At 43.1% G+C, this 19,919-nt stretch overlaps 1 protein-coding gene across 1 annotated transcript in view; it reads right to left on the bottom strand.

Moving 5' to 3' along the window:
- Positions 1-19,919, bottom strand: part of CYFIP1 (cytoplasmic FMR1 interacting protein 1) — a 174,961-nt gene that overhangs the window by 51,472 nt on the left and 103,570 nt on the right. The window contains exons 22-23 of the mRNA XM_069072936.1: positions 17,960-18,159; positions 7,439-7,526 (exon numbers count right to left, since the gene is read on the bottom strand). Coding sequence (XP_068929037.1) covers positions 7,439-7,526; positions 17,960-18,159 — 288 coding nt within the window. The remainder of the gene's footprint in view (positions 1-7,438; positions 7,527-17,959; positions 18,160-19,919) is intronic.

The following is a 19,919-nucleotide window of genomic DNA, read 5'->3' as shown; positions in this document are numbered from 1 at the left end:
CCAAGCTTGAGAATAATAGCAAGCATTTACACAGAGCACTAGGCTTTACACATATTACCTCACTTCCTTCTCACAACAACCCCAGGAAGTAGGTGCTTTTATTAGTGCAGATGAGGAAACTGAAGTAAACACAGCGACTTACTCAGGATCCCCCACGCCAGAGGCCATCTGAGCTCGGGTCTCCCAGACTACAAGTCCAACCTTCTACCCACCATGTCACCCGGCTGCTTGCATGTTTCAAGTCTAAGTTTGGGCAAATCACTTCACTTGTCTGTGCCTTAGTTTCCTCATCTGTAAAATAAGGGGGTTGAACGACAAGATCTATGAATTCTCTTCCATTGCTAACCCCATGATCTGAAAGAAAGCAACATCCTTTCATGAAGATGAGTCAAGCAAGACCAGAAAGCTGATGGAGAACAGGACACCGCAACGGGTACTGATGGGGAAGGGGATGTCTTAATTGCTCCTAAGAAAAGTCAGTAGACATTAAAGGCAGTAAATGTGGTGGTTTTATTGAGGGCCATGGATTCAGTCCCTGCTTAAGACTCTCTGCACTCTAATTCAGCCTTCACTCATCTGTCAAACTGGTCTTCCTAAAACACCCCCACACCCATTCCCATTCAGTCCAGAAACTGCACTGGCTCCCTGTGGCCTCAGGAAATCCTTAATTTAGCTTTTCAAGCCCTTCCTCTGTTTGCAGTCTCTCCTTACCCTTTACTTCCCTCTAGGTGCTCTGTGATGCAGAGATGGCCTCCTTGCCGCTCCTCTCCTGAGGTCCCGACTTCTCAGTGGCTGACTGACCTCCATGCCTGGAACATCATTCCTCCTCACTGCTCGTTTCTTCTGAGATTCAGACCTAGACTACCTCCCACACCCCCCTTTCTTAGTCCCCCTTCCCTCAGGACTAAAGCCCTTTTTCCCTATACTATGGCATACTGAGTTTTGCAAACATGCTTCCTATATTTCTACATGTTTTTCCTCCTCAACGAATGTCTGAGGACAAGGACTGTTTCTTTTGGGTCTTTGTATCCACTGCACCCACAACACGGGGGTACTTAATAAATGCTTGTTGATTGAGTCTTTTCCCATTTTCCTCACCCCTCATGAGTAAACCCTACTTTGTGACAAAGAAAAACAATTAGGCAAAACCATTCATCACAGAAATCTTGTCTGACAAGAGGTATTTGTGCCTTGAGGTTCCCACCTTTCAGAGACAAGGAAGAAGGTAAAGAAGACCTTTTGGAAATTTGTCTCCATATGGCTTGTTCTAATATGTGTGTGTATATAAGTGTGTATGTACACACACACACACATTCATACACCATCATCACTTCAAACTTATAACAGGATGCATTTCTGGAGGAAGCAGTCCTTCCATGAGTTCATACCCCAAATGGCAATTTTTTAGTTGAACTGAAAATATTATTTTGATTTTCTTTTTTTTTTTTCAGTTTTTTTTCCTATTTTGACTTTCAAACACATCTCCATGTACCTCTTTCCCTTGTCTCACCGATGCAGCAACTGTCTCTACTTTGTTACTAAGTGCGTTATTATTTTTATAGCTCTGTGCCCCTGAAATCATGGGTAGAAGTAATTCCATGGAACAGAATGATACCTTAGGAAAGGAAAGCAATCGGGCAGAGAACAATCCAAGAAGCCCTGAAGCAGGAGATGCTAAAAGATCCCTTCCTCCCACCTCCCTCTGAACTCTGTGGTTCCACATTGCTACCCGAGTCTTCCAAAATGTACAGTCACTACTGAAGCCTAGTAATTAGGGAAAAGACTAACAGAGTATACCTCTTCCGGGGGTTGTGGGAGGCAGGGTATCGTACACAGATGCACAGGGAAACATGTCCAATCTGCCCATCGGAGCATATGGAATCTGAAGGCAGCTGAATATAACCTTACAAAGCTGGGATCAAGGGGGAGGATATCGCCTATGTTACACCACTTTATCCGAGAGACGCACTACGCAGCTGGGGTACGCAGCCCTGACTATTCATTACTGAGTCGTGCTTCCCTATACTTAGTGCCATTCAAGGTGTTTTGGTACTTGATATTCAGTAGAGAAAAAGAACACCGGAAAAGGTTCCCAGGTGACTGCTGGAGCTTTGGCATTGGCCATACGTGCACTCCCTTCCTTTCTAAATGTATGCAACATTTATTTGCGAAGCTATGGGTAGAAAAATGCAAACTAATTTTTAAAAATTGCATTCCCTCATGACCATAAGGAATGGAATAATACTAAGAGAGGAAGCAAGAAAGTTGGGGAAAAAACAGGGAGATAAAAAGAGGAAGATGAAAGAGCTGAAGAAATGACCTTTTTGAACAGAAGAGCAGATAGAATGAGAGCTCGAAAAATTAGCTGCATTTGGCAGCAGCTTGGGTGTGGGAGAACAGAGAGCCTGAAATAGCATTCAGATTGCCCTTTTGGAAGATGGAGTTTAACCCACAGTGACAGGGAAGGAAAAGAGAATGAGGTTGGGGAAGAAAGACAGGGCACCTGGTCTCCACTGTGCGGAGTTTAAATTGAGAGTGGTGGAGAAAAACAGGCTGCACCCAAGAGGGAGATTCAGGAAATATTCCAGTGCCCTGACCCTGACTTTGGTGTGGCTCATTTAGGACCCCGGGGAATATGCCTATGCCTGCACAGCGAGCTATAACCAAGATGCAGGAAGAATAGGAGAAGGCCCAGTGGACAGAGTGTTAGGCTGCAGTCTTGGAAATCCTGAGTTCAAATCCAGTGTCAGATACTATCTGAGTGACCCTAGAAAAGTCACAGTGTATCCCTGAGGAAAGGCTGCTAAGGGTCAGGCTGAGCTGCTTCCATCTGTGCCATCTCAAGGCACCTGCCACCACCTCATGCCAGTCCAATGTCCCAGCAGAGATGAGGAGGCAGAGCAGCTCTCCTCTGACTTCAGGACTCCCACCACCTGTTACCCCCGTCCTTTGGATGAAGGAGAATCGGATGCCCCACGTCCTCATACCTGGTCGTACCTTTCACATCCCAGAGACTCAGAATTCCTACAGGTCATCATCCACACCCTCCAACAATGGACTCCTCATTCCCATCCCCTCACCCTCCCTTGCTTCCCGCTGCCATTTCCAGGTTCTCACCCTTCTCCATCATTCGGTAACCCCTCTTCCTTTGGGGTTCATGCTATTCACATCTGCCAGCCAATCAAAATCCCAGTAGCTGTTGTCTACAGAACTCCAAGTCACTTTCCTTCCTTCCTCAATGAATTTGATGCCTGGCTCATCACTTTTCTCTCTTTCTCAACTCGTGCCTTCATACTAGGGGACCTCAGCCTACATAGTAATTCTCTCTCAATACCCCAACCACTCAGCTCTTCAACCTACTCACTTGGCAAGGGCTGCTACCCCACCCTACCTCAACCACACACCAAGACGGTCAATACCCTTATCTTGCCGTCACCCAGAAATATGCCACCTCCGTTTTAGGAATTCTGAAAACCCCCTTATCCAACGTCTGCCTTCCTTTACAAAAGCCTACTCTTCATCTGAATCACGACGTCCAACTCTGTCCCTGGCCATTTCCCCACCAGCCCCAGCCACTCTTCCTCTCCTGACCCCGTGAGGAACCAATGGATCTCCAGACTGTCCGCCTCTCTTGAATTCCTGTCCCCTTTATCATATCGCTGATTATGCCCAGGCAAAGCTCAGTTTGGATGACTTCTCCATTTGTCACCTCTACTCCTATGCACATGCTGCTGAACCGTTCTGGCCGAGTCCACCATGAATTCGTGTTACATAATTCGATTAGGCCCTCCCTGCCGCGAGGCAATCCTGTCATACCTCCCTCTCAATTTGCTACCTCGCTCTCCACAGCAGCCTTTCTAAACCTCTGCATCCCTCCTCAGCTAAGAATCTTGTCTCTCATGTCACTGAAACTGAAGCCATCTGCCATGAGCTCCCTCGTCGCCCCCTCATTCACGCGCCTTCTACCACTCTTCTCCTTCACCCGTCTCATGGATGAAATGACCTTACTCCTGAGCAAGGTAAACCCTTCTCCTGTTCAGTGATCGCACTACATCCCATCTCCTCCAGCAGACTGCTCCCTCTGCGACACCCATCCTTCCATTTGTTTTCAGTCTCTCCTGATTTCCTACTGCCCGCAAACGTACTCATGTCTCCCCACCCTAACAAAAACCCTCATGCAATCCTTCTCTCCCTGCCATTGTCTTGAGCCAAACTCCTTGAAAAGACCATCTAGTGGCGCAGTGAATACAGCAGCGGCCCTGGAGTCAGAATGACCTGAGTTCAAATCCAGCCTCAGACACTTAACACTTATTAGCCGTGTGACCTTGGGTAAGTCACTTAACCCCAATTGCCTTGCTTTTCCCCGCCAAAAAAAAATAAAAGAAAATAAAAAGGAAAAAATGTTTTTAAAAAGAAAAAACCATCTACAATAGGTGTTTCCACTTTCCTGTTACTCTCCTCTTATACTTTCCTACAGTCTGGCCTTGGCCTTATCATTCCACCTAGTGCTGTCTCCAAAATTACCAAAGATCTCTTGGTTGCCATGTCTAAGACCTCTTCTCAATCCTTATTGTCCTTGGCCTCCCTGCAGTCTCTGCCACTGCTGATCACTCTCGCCTTGATACTCTCTAATCTCCATGTTTTTGGGACACAACTCTCTCCCAGTTCTCTTCCTCCCTATTTCCTCTCCTCTGTCTCCTTTGCTGAATCTTCCTCCCGATGACACCTAATTATTTAGAGTTCTGTCCTGGTCCCTCTTCTCCCTCTCTACTGCCTCACTTGGTGATCTCATCAGCTCCCATGGATTTAACGCCCATCTCTGCACAGATGATTCTTAAATCTACCTTTCCTGTCCCAGTCTTTCTGCTGACCTCCAATCTCTCATCTCCAACTGCCTTTCAGACATCTCAAATTGGATGTCCAGAAGACATCTTAAACTCGTGTCCAAAACAGAACTCACTGTCTTTTCCCCTAAACCCTCCCTGTCTCCTATTTCCTATGACCATAGAGGGTAACACCGTCCTTCCAGTTTTCCAGGCTCTCAGCATAGGAGGCATCCTGGATTCCTCACTGTCTCTCGCCACCCCTAACCCCAAAGCCATCTGGTGCCAAGGTCTGCCCATTTCACCTTCACATCATCTCTCCAATGTGCCCCTTCTCTCCTCTGCCACGTCCACCACTCCAGTGCACGTCACTATCACTCCACACCTGGACTTTTGCAATGGCCTGCTGGGGGGTTTACCTGCATCAAGTCTTCCCACTCTAACACATCTTCCATTCAGCCACTAAAGTAATGCTCCTTAAGGGCAGGTCCAATCACGTCACACTCCACCCTCCCACTTCCTCAAAAAACTCCAGTGGCTCCCTACTGCCTCCAGGATCAAATACAGAACTCATGAAGGTCTGTTTGGCATTCCAAGACCTTCATCACCTAACTCCCTCCTAACCTTCTACCTCACTCTTCATCATGTAGTTTTCAATTCTCCTCACTGTTCCATAAACAAGACATGCCATTTCTCTACTCTGGGTATTTGCAGTGACTGTCCCCCAGGCCTAAAATGTTCTCTCTCCTCCTCTTTGCTTCCTAACTTTCCTGGCTTCCTTCAAACCCAGCTAACACCCCACCTTCTACAGGAAGCCTTTTCCAACCCTTCTTAATTCCACTGGCTTCCTTCTTTGAATTATCTCCCATTGATTATCTCATCCATTAGAGTATAAGCTCCCAGAGGGCAAGGGCTGCCTCTAGCCTCTTTTTGTGACAGCTCTTAGCACAGGGCCTGGAACATAAAAGGCACTTGTTTGGTCATTTCAGTTGTGTGTGACCCTTCATGACCCCATGTAATGGTAATGGGAATCTGAAGATCTCCCCTGCCCCTTAAGAAGCCTAAGTAGAACTTGAGGACCTTTCCTGTTTTAAAAATAAACTCTGCCCCCTAACAGGCTGAATGTGGACACACGGAGCCTGTGGTGGGCAGAGTGTGCTGAAGGGCAGAACAGAGCCCACAGGCTCTCTCTGCTTCTCTCTCTGGTGACTAACTAGATATGGATGTAATGGTCAGACGGCTTCCTGATGCCAGGCTCACCTCTCTACCCATTGCACCACCCAGCTGCTCCAAAAGGAAGGTTATAACCTTCAAAAGTTTCAGAGGATCTATTATTGATCATAGCAATAATGTATGAATGATGGTATTTTGAAAGGAAAGGAATATTCAAATTCTGGTAATTAAAAGTCACTAACTGAAAATGTCTATCTCCTTGAAGTTTTCAGATAAGTAAGGAAAAAGAAATACTGCCAAAAATGACTAAAGAGGTATAAAAATGTAACCGTATCCACCTCCAAAGAAAGAACTGAAGGAATCTGAATGCAGATTGAAGTATACTTTTTTTAAACTTTCTTTATTATTCTTGGGTTTTTTGATTTGCATTTTCTTTTGCAATATGGCTAATATGGAAATGCTTTGCACAGCCTAACTTGTATAATCTATATTAAAAGTGCTTGCCCTCTCAAGGAAGGGTAATAGGAGGGATGAAGGGAAGAATAGGGAACTCCAAATTTTTTTTTAAACAAAAGTTAAAAATTTTTATTTACTGGGCGGCAAGGTGGCACAGTGAATAGAGCACCAGCCCTGGAGTCAGGAGGATCTGAGTTCAAATGCGGCCCCAGACACTTAACACTTACTAGCCGTATGACCTTGGACAAGTCACTTAACCCCAATTGCCCAGCCTTCCCCCCTCCAAAAAATTTTTATTTTTATTTTATTTACAAGTAATTGCAAAAAAAAAAAATTGAAAGGGAAAAAAAGTAAAAAAACAAACTAACAGTACAACCCTGTTAGACATACTAGTCAAATCAAAGGACAAGAACACTGTCCACATTAGAAGCTTCCCATGTGACCCCAAGGGAAACATACTAACAGCGCTTTGTACACGGGGAAATGTGTTTTACCCCCCGGTGTAAACAATTTAGTGGAAAAGTAAAGGGCTTTATAATTTTATGGTTTTGATGAATTTCCACCTAAATCTACTATTCATTTTCACTTCTGATTTGTAACTGCAAAAACCTAAGAATCACTTTTGGAGGATTATTTCTAAGCAAGCTGCTAATGAGATGGAAGAAAACTGTCCTTTCAACCTTACTTTTCAAGTACAAAGAACTACAGACACACCAATATAAAAAAATCCTGGGGTGGCGAGGTGGCACAGTGAATAGAGCACCAGCCCTGGAGTCAGGAGGACCTGAGTTCAAATCCGGCCTCAGACACTTAACACAAAAACTAGTCGTGTGACCTTGGGCAAGTCACTTAACCTCCAAAAAGCAAAAAAATAAAAGCCTGGACTAGGTGTGTGAAGATTCAAATTAGAAACACATTCCACTGTTAACCCACAGATTTCATTTCAAAGGCATAACAATAATGGTAACAACATCGTGATGGTCTACCTTGGATCCATGAAGATACTGGGGTTGTGCATTAGGCTGCTTGTCTCTTTGAAATTCCTGAGAAAATGGCAACACTGTTCGAACAAATCTAAAAGAAAAAAAATTACATTGAGTATCATTAAAGGAACCACCTTTAAGCTGAGGAACTTCAAAATTCAGAATTTTTTCACTAATTAATCATCACATCTCCCTAAAGAACAAATACAGTAACAACAGCTTACGCATTATAATATTTTCATTGCAAAATGCTTTTACATCAAATACCTCTTTACTCTCTGCTGTCCAGTTTGGGCTCAAAAAGGGCTGTTTAGGTAAGTGGAATCATCAAGCCAACTATATCTATATACAAAGGGAGGATTTGAACCAAGGTTTTTTGGCCCCAGAACCAGTGTCATGGTATCTATCTAGGGCAGCTAGATGGTGAAAATGGATGGAATGCTGGACCTGGACTCAGGAAGACTCACCTTCCTGAGCACAAATTTGGCCTCAGACACTTACTAGCTGTGTGACCTTCAGCAAGTCACTTAACCCCAATTGCCTTGCCTTTCTCCCTCCAAAAAAAATAAAGAGTTCGGGCTTTTAGAATTTTGAAGGACAAGGCTAACTGTGCTCCTTTCCTCTAGGTCAAGTATCCCACAGGCATTCTGGTTTGCAGCAGAAGGGCCCCCTGACAAGTGGGGGGTGATGGGGGATGGTAGGGAGCTCTGAACTCCATAGAACATTCTTAAAGTGTCTCTAAGATAGCTAGGAATACCTGCATTAAACAAAGCTTCTTCAGTTTTGGAATCAAGTGATGGAGTCTTTTCTTCCCAACCAGAAGAGAAATATTTCAAGGGTAGGCACCATCCCTTACACAGTGAGTAGGCACTCAATAAATATTTATTGGCTGATTATTCAGTAAATCATTCCTCAATCAAAACGGATTCTACCTGAACTAAAACCTGAAAAAGGAAACACCATTTACCAAGTGCTTACTGAATCACTACAATTTACACAGCCCTGAGCTACGTTACCCTGGAGAGAAAAGGATAATCAATCAAAGCTTCTGATCTCAAGGACTTTACAGTGTACAAAGGCAAAACCCCAAGAAACTAGCACGGATGGTCACGGAGAACAGGAGTAGACATAACAGACGTTGCTGTTGGGGAATCATTCAGGCATGTCTCACTCTCCATGGGGTTTTCTGGCAAAGATACCAGAGTGGTTTGCCATTTCCTTCTTCAGATTAAGGAAAACAGAGGTTAAGTGACTTGCTCAGGGTCACACAGTAAGTGTCTAAGCGCACATTTGAATTCAGGTCCACCTGACTCTAGACACTAAGCGACCTAAGCTTCCTCATAAGAGATATAATGTATCAAGAATAAAGTAGCCAAAAAAAAGAATAGAGTGGTGCATATTCAAAAAGGCTCAGCAACTGTGAATTTGTTGTTGGGGTTTTTTTGCTTTTTGGAGGGGGGAAGGTAGGGCAATCGGGGTTAAGTGACTTGCCCAAGGTCACACAGCTAGTTTTATGTTAAGTGTCTGAGGCCGCATTTGAACTCAGGTCCTCCTGACTCCAGGGCCAGTGCACCACCTAGCTGCCCTCTTAGAGTCTTTTTAAAAAGCTTAGGTTTGGAATGCTCCTGTGGTACTCAGAACAGCTTCTGTCTTTAATCTATTCCAACAAAGGATCTCAGAACTAGGCACAGAATAGCATACCTGATGTTTGTCACTGATAGTGGAAACACTCAACAGAAAGTATTTTTGGTAATTCCTGATGGATAATCATTGAAATTATCTTAGCATACATAAACCACATTTAAAGAAAACAACACATGCTTATGCTACCTTGAGTTGCTTTAACTTGTCTGGACAGCTAAGATTTGGGGGCAGAACAGAGAAGGAGGAGCAAGGACCTCTGGTTGAAAGAAAACAGACATGACTTTAGGCAAGTCACTTGAACTTGCTGTACCTCATCTACACAAGAAAGGATGGGAAGCTCTCATTCCTTCTGTGTCATGGAAGCCTTTGGGCAGGCTGGGAAAGCCTACGGGTGCTTCTCATAGTGAGGGAGGTTCTAAAACAATGGGATGAAACACCATATTTCAGTTAGATGTTAGTGGAAATAAAGACATCATTTCTTTCCTGACTTCATACCAGGGGAAATCTGTCCACGGACCCCAGGACTAAGAGCCTCTAAGCCAAATGGTCTCGGCTCCAACCTTGCATGACTCAAAGGTTCTGACTAAACAAAATTCTACTAACTTACAGAATGGATCTTCACCTTTAAATAATTTCAACTATGCGCAATTCTGTAAGGTTCCTTAAACTGTAAGCCTGCTAGGGAATGCTTCATTTTAGAGCTAAAAATAAACAAAACTGAGGAATTAGGCTCTTGGGAATGGAAGTTGGTTGATAAAACAAATACAATGTGACTTTGAAAACGCTCATGGAAAAATCCATTGGTTACAGAGATTAAAATTGTGTCTAAATTCCTAAAATAGCAGTGATCCCAGGTTACTCGATCTATTACTACAGGACAGGCTTTTCCATTTTCTAACTTCTACGCTGCATCACAAAGCTAAGCCTTACATTAACCGGAATCCTAGCAATAAGCAATGGCCTGCCTCTATTTCTCTATATGCTATTTCCCCCATACACCAGCAGTCTCCTTTGCTGCCTCTCTGAAATGTCACTGCCCTTTCTTTCCTCCCTGACATGACAAAGCACCAGCATATAAAATGACCTATTTAGAACTGATTACTGTAACACGTATCAAATCTGATCAGATTAGAGAGCAGGACAGGCAATCCATTAACAATTTTCCATTTAGTTTCAGCATTAGGTGAAATGGGTTATAAAATAGGATGTCTGTCTGCATCAAGAGAGGAATAATGACAATGGGAATAAAAACCGACAAACTGACGTTTTATGGAGCTATGGCACCATGTGCTCAGTGCATTACAAACATTGCCTCATTTGAGCTTCACAACAGCCCTGCAAGTGCTATTATCGCCACTTTGCAGATAAGGAAACTGAGGCAAGCAGAGAGTAAGTGATTTGCATAAAACCTCCAGCCTCGAGGCCACATGTGGCCCTCTAGGTCCTCAAGTAAAGCCCTTAAGGCTGCAGGTTCCCCACCCCCGGCCCAGGATCACAATTCTTTATGAGGTCAGATGTGAACACAGTTCTTCCTAACTCCAGACCAGGCCCTTTACTGTGCTACCAACTGCCCTACAAAATCAGTTTGTTGGCAAAGTGTGGTAAGCTGTTCAGGCAGCCAGCAGGGTCTTTGGTTCAAATCCTACCTCTAAATCAAGGACCAAGTGACTCACGACTTGGCCAGCCTTGGAACTGCACATAAGCCCACGCTCTGTGGTACTGCTACCCCGGCCATCTCGGCCTCCTCGGTCACTGCTGCACTTTCACAAGCTCGGCCCATTGCCTGGAGGACACCTCCCTCTTCACTTCTGCCTTCTGGGATCCCAATTTCCTTCACAGCTCTGTTTGACAGCCATGTTCTAAAGGCCTTTCCCCAGTCCCTGCAGGCGCTGCTGCCTTTCACCAACCCCCTCAACCATTACCTTGCATTTATTTCAGAGATGTCTTACAAATAAACATGTTTTCCCTAAAAGACTACAAGCTTCTTCAGGGCAGTGACTACTCCATTTTTTGTCTCTTTCTCCACTGGGCTAAATACGGTGCTTTCCATAACAGGCCCCTTATAAATGTCTGCTGGCTGACTGACTAATCCATTTCGCCTGGAGTCAGGAAGATTTTCATTCAAATCTGGTCTCAGACACTTACTAGGCTGCGTGACCCTGGACAAGTCACTTAATCCCTGTTGGGTTCCGTGTTGGGTATATATACACAGACACACCCACACCCACACACACTATACATTCTATCCACATGTACACAATATGCATAGGGATATACTGTGCATATCCACATTATGTGTGTGTATATCTATTTATACTTGTTTATTTTTTCACACTGTTCTAATCCTGCCCTTTCTGCTTCTTTAGGTTTTCAGGGATCTTAGATAACTATTTCCTGGGTAGAAGAAACAGAAGCAAAATGGACCCACACAAAACAAGGTCCTAAGCATGACTCTGGGACAGATGAACGTTTGTAACCTCTTAGGAAAATTACTAGACAAAAATGCACATGGCCACCCTGGGCAGTGGGTGAGTGGCTGGACCTGGAGGCAGAGGCTTGGTCTCGATTGCCAGCTCTGCTGGAATCCCCAGGGAGGCTGAACAAGACATCTGAACTTGCAGATGTCTCTTTTGTAAAATGAAGGGGCAGAGCCAGGTCTTTTAGGTCCCCCCAGATCCAATTCTACAACCCTGTGATTCATTTATTTACTTGTCTGTTTTTGCTGCATGGTGTTTGTGTTTATGAGCACCCACCTTTGTCCATGGCTCTTAAAATGCCCCCCTGTTTGGCTCTGGTTCAACACAGAGCTGATAAACACAAAAGCATTCAAGGGCCAAAGCAGTCTTGGCTGTCACCAATGCCCCAATCACCAGCAGTGGGAGCGTGGAAATACAGAGCTTTCATTCAATCTCCCTAATAATTAGGAAGACATCCTTCCTTATAAGGCAATCTATTTTCTCCAAACAAAAATAAAGACCATTATAATCTGGTGAAGGAAATGATTTTGCTTCAAGTAGGATTTGCAAAAAGCATTTATCAAGTGCTTGCTGTATGCTAATAAGCACTGAGGACACCACGAAAGGTAAAAACAGTTCCTGTCCTCAAGAAACTTAAAGTCTAAGGGGGGAGACAGCATACAAACAGCTATATACATACACAGCACACAGATAAGCCACGCTGCAGATCATCTCAAGGGGAAGGCACTAGCATTAAGGGGAACTGGAAAAGGCTTCCTGTACATGGCAGGATTTTAGCTGAGGCTTGAAGGAAACCAGAGAAGGCGGGAGAGAGAAGTGAGCGAAGAAAATTCCAGGGTGACGGTGGGGGGGCTGTGCTTTCTGGAAAAGTACAAGAGTCTTCCAAATTCAGAAAGAAGTAAAACGCTAAGGGGATAGATGGGGGAAGAGGAAAAGGGAGGAATCTCCAGAGGGGAGAGTGAGGGACTATGTTAAAGGGGGGGGGTGTAGAAGGATGTTTAGATTTCTGGGAATGGGAGGATAAGGGAAGGATTCTTGGAGGGAGGGCAGGTTAAATAATAGGAGGACTAGGTAAAGGGTAAAAGTAAAGTAAAGGAGTTAGGAAGGATAAGAAATAAGAGATATGGGGCAGCCAGGTGGCGCAGTGAATAGAGCACCGGCCCTGGAGTCAGGAGACCCCAAGTTCAAATCCGGCCTCAGACACTTAACACAAAAACTAGCTGTGTGACCTTGGGCGAGTCACTTAACCCCAACTGCCCCTCCAAAAAGGGGAAGGAAGGAAGGAAGGAAGGAAGGAAGGAAGGAAGGAAGGAAGGAAGGAAATAAATGAGATATGAACACAAGAAAGTTCAGAAGTAGAATTTGTTGGGGAAAGTATATGTCTATATATGTGTGTATATATGTATATATATCTATATCCATATAGAAATATATCTGTGCTTAATTGTAGCCTTGGGGGGAGGGGGGAAGTGGGGGAAAAGAATGAAGTAAAAAGCACATAGCTGAGAACAAAAGAAAACTAACAAGGAAGCAAAGAAAAGATGGACAGCTCTCAACATGGCGGGCAGTACTTATTACACACGCTTTCTTGAAATGGAAATTTGCTCTATATTTTGAATTCTTTGATGTTTTGCTGTGCACATGCATGCTTTTTATCTTATTGTGTAGAAGTTTATAATACGTCTTTTTCTTTTCTTATTGCATATTTAAGTTTCAGTCATTTAAAAAATGGTAGCCATAAGGTTTTATTTTAAAGGAACTATAAACCTCCATGAGATTTACAGGGACTCTCAGCTCAAGTCAATGCCCAAGATGATAAACTGACAATGCAAGTGACAGAGACATCTTGCTTCGTGCTTCCTCTCTATATTAGCACAACAAAATGAAAACTAAAACAACAAAAAAATCACAAGGGGTGGCTAGGTGGCACAGGGAATAGAGCACCAGCCCTGGAGTCAGGAGGACCTGAGTTCAAATCCAACCTCAGACACTTAACGCAAAAGCTAGCCGCGTGACCTTGGGCAAGTCACTTAACCCTGACTGCCCTACCTTCCCCCCTCCCAAAAAAAAGCACAGAGCAAAGATGTTCCTGAAGGCAAGACAACTGTAATGCTATATATTAAATTTAATTCTTACACTGGCTCAGAAGGAATTCAAGTTCGGTCAACCCCCAGCACAAGCAGATGCTTGGTACATGTTTGTTAATTGATGTACTACATACTTCATAACTGAGGTTACTTCTTGACACATAGATCATGATGCTAAAGCTCCAAAATTAAGATTTGTCCAGGATGTTTTATATAATCCAAAGTCTCTATCAGCCGTCTGACCAGTGTTAAAAGTCCTTAAATTCCAGAAATTATTTTTGTGGGCGTATTATAACAATGTGATCCAGGATGGCCGGAGAGGCTACTGGACTGGCATTCTGATGACGAAGTGTCTAAAGAAACAAATCCTGAATATCTGCAGACGAGAAATGCTTCTGAAGTCAATTAGTCTTCTTAATGATTCTACACTTACTCATCCAACTCCTTTTCAGAAGAGGCTTCAGTTCTTAGAAAAGCACACCATGTTCTTGATTTCAATCATCTCAGAAAACTTCTGAAAACCAAACTCTAGCCCCTCCCTGCTTCCCAAGCAGATCACCAGCTATTCCTGAAGGCTCTTAACATATTAAGCCCTTCGAAGGCTGAGCAAGTGTAATGTAAGTGATGAAAATTTGGTAAAAGCAGCTGCTTCATGAAGCCAACTGTGCTTCTCCTCAGAAGAAACTTGTGGGCTCAGCAAGAACTGAAATGACTGAAGGGGAAAGAATGTTGGGTCCGAAGTTAAAAAAAAGGAAACGCTGTTCTGCATTCTCTCACATTCCGTCCCTCTAGCCCCTTTCCATTCCATCTCCTGTTGGACTGTTCTACTGGACACAGCAAAATGACTACTTAAGGATTAAACTTACAACAGCACTAGATGATTCCTAAATACTTCTATGTATATGAGATTTCATTGGCCTGGGTACTTCCCACCTCTACCTGGATCATAAAATCTTTTTTTTTTTTTGGAGGGGGAAGGGCAGGGCAATTGGGGTTAAGTGACTTGCCCAAGGCCACACGGCTAGTAAGTGTTATGTGTCTGAGGCCAAATTTGAACTCAGGTCCTCCTGACTCCAGGGCCAGTGCTCTATTCACTGAGCCACCTAGCTGCCCCCATTATTATTATTTTATGAAAAAGTGAAATGATGTTAGTACCAAGCTATTCTGTATCAGACTGGCTCTCCCAGACATCTGCCTTCAGAAGCAGATAAGAATTTTCACACGCCCCCCAACAAAACTCTTTAATATGCATCTCTTTCTGTCAAATATCTTCACTTTTGACAGCCATTGTAGGTTATTTTTAGGAAGCCACATTTGGCTTCCCTCTCCCCCAGAAGGAATGTCCTTACTGAATTATCTCGATTTCTCCAAATTCAAATGCTATGGATAGTTTAGCACTTTCCCTAACTCTGCAGCAAAAATGGGGGTTCTGTCAAGTGTCTGAAATACCCAGGCATCAGAAGAAGGGTGGTTTTAGGAAAAGCCCACACATATATCAATAAAGTAGGGAAGGAGAAGTCTTTTGTAATTCTAGGGGTGAAATGACAATTGGATGCAAAGTGCTGAGGGGTGGGGGGTAGGGCGAGAAGGCCACGGGGATCCCATATTTCCACTCGGAAGTCCTCAGACCTGAGGACCATCATCGAACAAAAGGGTTTGAGCCCGAAATCTGTTACTTCAGTGAATTTCTGAACTGCAGCAGATTTAAGATGTCAAAAATACACGAAATAAAATATGCCATGTAGAGATAGGTGGTGCAGGGAACAGTGTGGAAGTTTGGGGAGAAAAACCTGAGACCAAATCCTAACCCAGACACTTAATGTATGACCCCAGATAAGTCACTTCACCTTGTGTCTCAATTTCCTCATCTGTTAAATGGAGATGAGGGCTGTTAGGATGGGGACCAAATGGGTAACAAATAAAAGCTCTTTATACACTCTGAAGGGCTATACAAATTCTGTTACCGTTATTATGGAAAACCACATAGAACAACAGCTTCTGTGCCCGCTTGGAAGGCAAGAAGGTTTTTTCCAAACTAGAAGAAAACTACCCCTAGCCGTAAACTTGGTTAACATAACTATCCAAGCCAGACGCGTTCTTCTAGCACAAGAGACTTAAAAATCACAAGGCTCTCTTCAATGTGAAGAATCACCTCGAAGACTGGACACTCTATTAGTGAATTCCTCGTCACTTCTCTGAGATAATGTAGGTCCTATAGGCCAGCCCCAAGGGGCTGTGTCACTTCATTATTACTCCTTGTTTTGTTTAACACAATAACGAGGTGGTGAAAGGAAAGGCAGAGCAAACAAACCCTAAATATCGGCATAAATAATTAGGACATATGTTTTAGTTGAGACAAAAGTATTTATTGTAATCAAACATCTCTTCAAAATATTTTCCATGGAACTTAAGCTTTTTGAGATGTTAATAGTCAAGGACAAAGAATGGGATGACCATTATATGAAGATAACAATAATATTTTATTCCCCTTACTCATCTTTTAAGATCCGTGAAGTTAAGGGTTTTGTGTTATGGGAACTTTTATCAATAGAATATTTCTGCTGTGCCTAGAAACAGTGCTTTCCACACAGCAGGGATTTAATAAATATCTCGAAAATCTGAGTGAATACTGTGGAATTCTGACAGCGGGCAGGGCATCTTGAACTGTATGTATTGTTTTCCCAATAAGAATGTGAACTCGTCAAGGGCAGAGGCTACATGACTTTGTACAGAGTAAGCAGTTAATAGATGCTTTTTTTCATTCATTTAGTAAATGCTTTTATTCATTCACTCACTCGTGGCTTGGGGAAAGGGGAGCCCTTCCAACTCTTAAGATCTCACAGCAATATAAACTTTCATAGTTCAGTTTCATGATAATCTTTTTTAGGCCAGGAGTTGATAGAAACCAATACACTGGAAAAGTAAACTATATTGCTGAAAATAGGGGACCCATTTTCTACTATTTACATTATCTATTAGCCCTGGGGACAGCCCTATCTTCCTCATGCCTTTCTGCAAAAGAGGAATGTCCACATAAGCCCAAGTTTATCACCTACCCCATGACCAAGGCTCACTTAGATCAATTAATTTGGCTTTTATTGTTAAAATCAGACAGAGCTATCTGCAAAACAGAATTTGCTATAATTATAAGCTAATTACATTTGGGAACTGAACTATTTCTATTAGAAAATCCAACAGTGACATCTAGAGGTACCTGAAAAAGGAACGTCTCGATGGAATTAATGGCTAATCTAAATCAAGTCTCATATACGTTTTTTATCCCCAACTACCAGTTCAGCACCACAGACAGGCCTGTCTAGGCAACAAGGAACACAAGAGTCTGGACAGATCCATCAATCGATCAATCAATCAATCAACAAGCATTCATTAATCACTTATGCATCAGTCGATGTGCTAGGTATTGGAGATATAAATACCAGACAATGACATAATATCTACTCAGATTGCTTACAGCCCTGGCATGGGAGGGGGTGAAGACATACATTCATTTCAATTTGAGAAGTAAAAGGGGAAATAGGAAAATGCCTAAAATTTAACTATGGGAACTAAATTACTATGTCTTCCCAAGCATCCCCAAAGATAGCTCTACATAAAAGCAAGAAGGGGGGTGCAGATATTGAATTCAATAGCTTTTCTCCCTGGCACCTCCTACCTGATTTCCTATCCGCCCCAAATTTCAAGTTACTGCCATTCAAGTCAGGATAATTAGTAGTTGTGCTGTCAATTTGGAGACAGTTGGCCTATGATTGTGGAAAGAGTCAATGTTCACTTCTGAAAAAGCGATAAACAAAGTCCCATCAACCACACGCCCAAAGGGGCAATGTAAACGCCTTTATAAAGGGACAGCGTCATTGAGTTCAAATTATACTTCAAAGGGATCCTGAGTGTTTCAGTGGTAGAGTAGGAGAGAAAAAAGAAGTTAAGTTTCTTATCTGGAGATGACTAAATGGGGAAAGAAATTCTGGGGAATGTCATGGAAGAACAGGGACGCTCCTGGAGAACTCGGATTTCCGAGCTCATTTTTGCTGATAACTAAACCTAGAAAACAGTAAGGCATAGGAGAGAGAGCCCTGGTTTTGGAGCCGGAGGACCTGGGTTCAAACCCTGTCTTGGCCACTTTCTTAGGCAAGTCACTTAATGTCCTTGGGCCTCAGTTTCCTGAGATGTAAAATAAGGAAGTCAAACTAGGCGGTCTTTGGAATGAGTGGCCTGAATAAGTGGTTTCCCCTCCTTGGGTTCCATTTGGGAAGTCTGGCACGATGAACGTCAGGACACAGAAAGCAGACAACACTAACCTGTTGGTAGAGCCATTGTAGCAGTAGTTTGGGAGAAAGTCATAGTTGAGCTCCCAAAAGACGTGAAGAGTGATTCTTCCATATGGCGCTGATACATTATGATTGGCCTCTCGGAACATCGCATCAAAGCTGTCCAGAGTCATGTACCTGCTCAGTAGTTTGTGGGTCATTCGGTTTATTTCTACAAGACCATCCAGCTCCTGAGCACAAAAAGATAGAAAATAAGCTGAAGACAGCACAGAAGATGTGGAACACACAACTAGAATATGGAATGACATGTTTTCCATGACTTCATATGTATACTGGGTATCATATTTCTTGCCCTCTCAATGAATCAGGAAGGGGTGGAGGGAAGGGAGAGAATATGGGCTTGAAAATAAAGAAATAAAAATTTGAATAGAATATGGCTTGATATTAACAATAACAATCAACACCTTACATTTGTATAGGGCTTTATTCAACAGTTCTACCACCATTTATTAGGAACCTACTAGATGTGAAGCTCTAAGGATATATAACAAAGGAAAAAACAGTTCCTATCCTCAAGGAGTTTACTTTATACAATAATTTCTTTTTGCCTTTTTTTTGGAGGGGCAATTGGGGTTAAGTGACTTGCCCAAGGTCACATGGCTAGTAAGTGTCAAGTGTCTGAGGCCAAATTTGAACTCAGGTCCTCCTCACTCCAGGGCCGGTGCTCTATTCACTATATAGCCATCCCTATATAATAATTTCTAAAGTGCTTAAAGTTCATCCTTTGGGGCAGAGGGAAGAGAGACTTCTTAATCCTGTGTATGATGGGATAAGCAATATGGCCCTAAGATAATTCAGAAAGGAGAGTTTGGGATCAAGCACATCCAGTGGACATATGATGTGAACCATATGCTTAAATATCTGGCTTAAATTTTTAACCATCAGGCTGTGTCTTCACTCCTCAAAGGGCCTAATCTGCCATGACTGGGATTTGTACATGAACTGCCAATAAGACACCTTTGAAAGTCCTCAAAATCCTGGTCTCGGTCCCTCTTAAACCCAGATGCTCTAAACTGATGTGTCTCTGGGCTTGGTGCTGACAACCTGCCTGAGAAGGGTGTCCTATAATAATAGGGGCCAGCAAACTTCAGCCTGTAGGCTGAATGTGCCTTAAGGTCTGTTACAGGATCACCTACAAGCTAAGAATGGTTTTACATTTGCAAATACATACATTTCGTTTATTTATTTATTTTTAGTTTTCAGCATTCATTTCCACAAGATTTTGAGTTACAAATTTTCTCCCCATCTCTCCCCTACCCCCCACCCCAAGATGGCAAGCATACTGAATACCCCTTCCCCCAATCTGCCATCTCTTATATCCCCTCCATCCCCCCTTTACTTTCTTGTAGGGCAAGATGGATTTCTATACCCCATTGTCTGTATATCTTATTTCCCAGTTGCATGTAAAAACAAATTTTTTAAAAAACATTTGTTCTTTAAACTTGATTCTTGGGCAGCTAGGTGGCACTGTGAGTAAGAGCACCAGCCCCGTATCAGGAGGACCCGAGTTTGGTTCCAGCCTCAGACACTTAACACCCACACAAAAAAACTAGCCGTGTAACCTTGGGCAAGTTACTTAACCCCAATTGCCCTCCAAAAGGCAAAAAAAAAACCTTGATTCTCTCCCTTCTCCCCACCTCACTCACTCCCACTGGGAAGACAACAATTTGATATAGGTTAAATATATGTAGTTATGCAAAACATTTCCATAGTAGTTATAATGACAAATACACAAATCTGCAAATACACAGATGTAAAAAAACAAACCATTTTTAATTTGCAAGCCCTACAGAGGTAGGAGTTCAGACCTAGCTAGTGGGACAAAAGTTGACTGACTCCAACTTTATAAGTTACACCAGGTTCAAACACTTGCATAAACCCATTCATATCACATGGAGCTAGGAAAAAAAATCACTATTACACCAAGACT

The sequence above is a fragment of the Petaurus breviceps genome, unplaced genomic scaffold (assembly GCF_028583685.1).
Source record: "Petaurus breviceps papuanus isolate PSGF00001 unplaced genomic scaffold, PetGlider_PUasm1.0 90849, whole genome shotgun sequence".
Classification (NCBI taxonomy): domain Eukaryota; kingdom Metazoa; phylum Chordata; class Mammalia; order Diprotodontia; family Petauridae; genus Petaurus; species Petaurus breviceps.
Note: the sequence above shows the minus strand (reverse complement) of the source record. Positions and strands in the feature narration are given on the sequence as shown.